At 30.1% G+C, this 2,483-nt stretch overlaps 1 protein-coding gene across 1 annotated transcript in view; it reads right to left on the bottom strand.

Moving 5' to 3' along the window:
• The window catches only part of LOC106467746 (hemicentin-1-like), a 71,011-nt gene that overhangs the window by 5,001 nt on the left and 63,527 nt on the right, over window positions 1–2,483 (bottom strand). The window contains exons 13-14 of the mRNA XM_022395929.1: window positions 1,359–1,542; window positions 811–951 (exon numbers count right to left, since the gene is read on the bottom strand). Coding sequence (XP_022251637.1) covers window positions 811–951; window positions 1,359–1,542 — 325 coding nt within the window. The remainder of the gene's footprint in view (window positions 1–810; window positions 952–1,358; window positions 1,543–2,483) is intronic.

The raw sequence follows: 2,483 nt of genomic DNA, 5'->3' as shown, positions 1-2,483 counted from the left end.
CGTGACACTAGTCACGTGACCTCGCTGACGCAACATTATAATTTATTGTCATTCTAGAACGAAAGAGGCATAATTTATATTTATTTCCTTTTTTTTATGGTGGTTACAAGATTGGTCAAATCGACCAAACCCATACAGAAATTCCATAGTGAAAATAACATATAAAATATAAAGTTTTTTCTTAAGAAACAGTTGATAAATATTTGTACATTATAAAGATTTCGCATGTGAAATTTGAAAATTTTCTGATGCATGAAAGTATTTTTAATCTTAAAATGAAAATTGCTTTGCATGTTGGATAATCAACATATGAAAAGAAAAAAAGACCTTAAGACTTAATAAAAATATTTGATATTTTGCGTATGAAAGCATTGTAATGTTTACTGATAATCTGCCAAATTTTGTTAAAGATACGCTTACTAATTTAAAACTGAAAGCATGAAAACTATAACAAGCACAAAATGGTTAAAAGGTCGGTCCCAGGGACCAAGCCCATGCTGAAAAAGTTAAGGTATTGGGTTTTGCTACCTATGATGTGGATGCTGCTTTACAAAAGGATTTAGATCATTTTCTGAGTTAAGCAAATGTAAACATAACTATAACACAATGAAAACTACTTGGGTATAATTTAATAATGGGCTGCTCTTACACCTGTAATTGGAAGGAAAAAAAAAAGTGGGTCTATTGTATATCATTTTGAAATTGGTTGATAATGATGCATTTTACCATTCTTGGTTCCACTTTCCTGAAGATAAAAACAGGTCTCTCTATATAGTAAATGGTATTTTTATACTTAGAACAGAAAATTACCTTTTTTTCCTTTCCTCTTCCAACAACAGCATATGACAACAATCACAAGTAACAAGAAGACCGCAGCTGCAACGGTTGCAATAACAATCATGTGAGCTGTGGAGAGTGGGGGTTTGGCTCCAACTGCTTGAGGAATTCCACCTAGAAGAAATATAAAGTAAACTGTAAATCATTGTACAGTATTTATCTTTGCACATCTTTTGCATAATTTATTTTTCCACAGAGCTTCAGAAATTACTTTCTTTTCATCTTACTCAAGAGATGTTTTTATAAATTTATATAATGTTAAAATCAGTTTTGGCAAAATATTTTAATGAAGTCATGCTTTTCAGTTGAATAAATGCAAACACAACTTTAATCTTCATACACTACATTCACTGCATGTTCTTGAGGGAAAAAAAAACCCCAATAACATTAGCTGTTCATATCTGATTATAGTAGTTAATAAAATATTAATATCAAAAACTTTGGATTATAATTTCTGAATAAGGGTAACAATTCTTTACTAACAAACCAGATGAACTACACAAATGAACCATAAAACCCACCAATATACGGTTCTGCTAACTTTTCATCTCCACACCACGTTTCATTGCTCTGAAGACATAAAACGATCCGAACATCACTAAATTCATTGTGATCCGAGTTTATATAAACTTCAACTTCTTCATGTTCCACAGGAATTGTTTTCTGTAACTGCCATTCTGTTTCCCCAGCTTGTCTAGCTTCAACCTGAACAAATTAAATAAATCAACTATATGAAAAGTTAGCAACACACTTCATACCAATATATTAGTTATGTTTTCTTACTTTATATATTAGTATGTTGAAATGTTAAACAAATTTCAAACACCATAAATATTCACCATAAATCTAACCTATCTCATAAACCTCCCTCAAATTTGTGTTTCATAACTTTTTTTATATTGATAAAAACAGTTTTAACTATTATAAATATTTTAACATAATAACTATAAAATTGTGAATATCAATACTGGATCTAAGAAGCATCAAATCAAATACACATTTTAAGATTAGTAATGTCAGTTTATGTGATGACAGGTTGTATACAGATTATCGGGCAAGCAGTAGCACTGCCTGTGTAAGTGTAATAGTGTAATATCAATACTGGATCTAAGAAGCATCAAATCAAATATACATTTTAAGATTAGTAATGTCAGTTTATGTGATGACAGACTGTATATAGATTATCGGGCAAGTAGTAGCACTGCCTGTGTAAGAATGGCCTGAATTGTTCATGAAGTGGTACTTTAAATATTTCCTCAATAGATCATCAGAACTTTACAATACTATATAGTGTCTCCTTTTATAAAAATATCTATGTAATGACTGAGTCACAAGTTCTGGGAATGTCTGTAAATATCATACACAAAAAAAAATTTGAATTTCTTGTTCTTTTTTATTCCATAACTCAAAATCCAAAACAGTAGTGTCAGCCAGTTTCACTGAGATAACATAGTTTCAAATGGAGTATCCGTTTTTATAAGTATTAATAATAACTAGTAGTAATTATAAACAAAAATCATAATTCTAGTGTAAACGATGTTATCATTACCCCTTGAAGTTAGCTTATTTACAGAAATGTGGTATTCCTTTAAAAAGCTTAAGTATAGGGTGAAACAGGAATTACCAGCCAATAATAGATAACATTA

Source organism: Limulus polyphemus, unplaced genomic scaffold (assembly GCF_000517525.1).
Source record: "Limulus polyphemus unplaced genomic scaffold, Limulus_polyphemus-2.1.2 Scaffold2726, whole genome shotgun sequence".
Taxonomy (NCBI): domain Eukaryota; kingdom Metazoa; phylum Arthropoda; class Merostomata; order Xiphosura; family Limulidae; genus Limulus; species Limulus polyphemus.
This window is presented reverse-complemented; position numbering and strand designations above follow the sequence as displayed.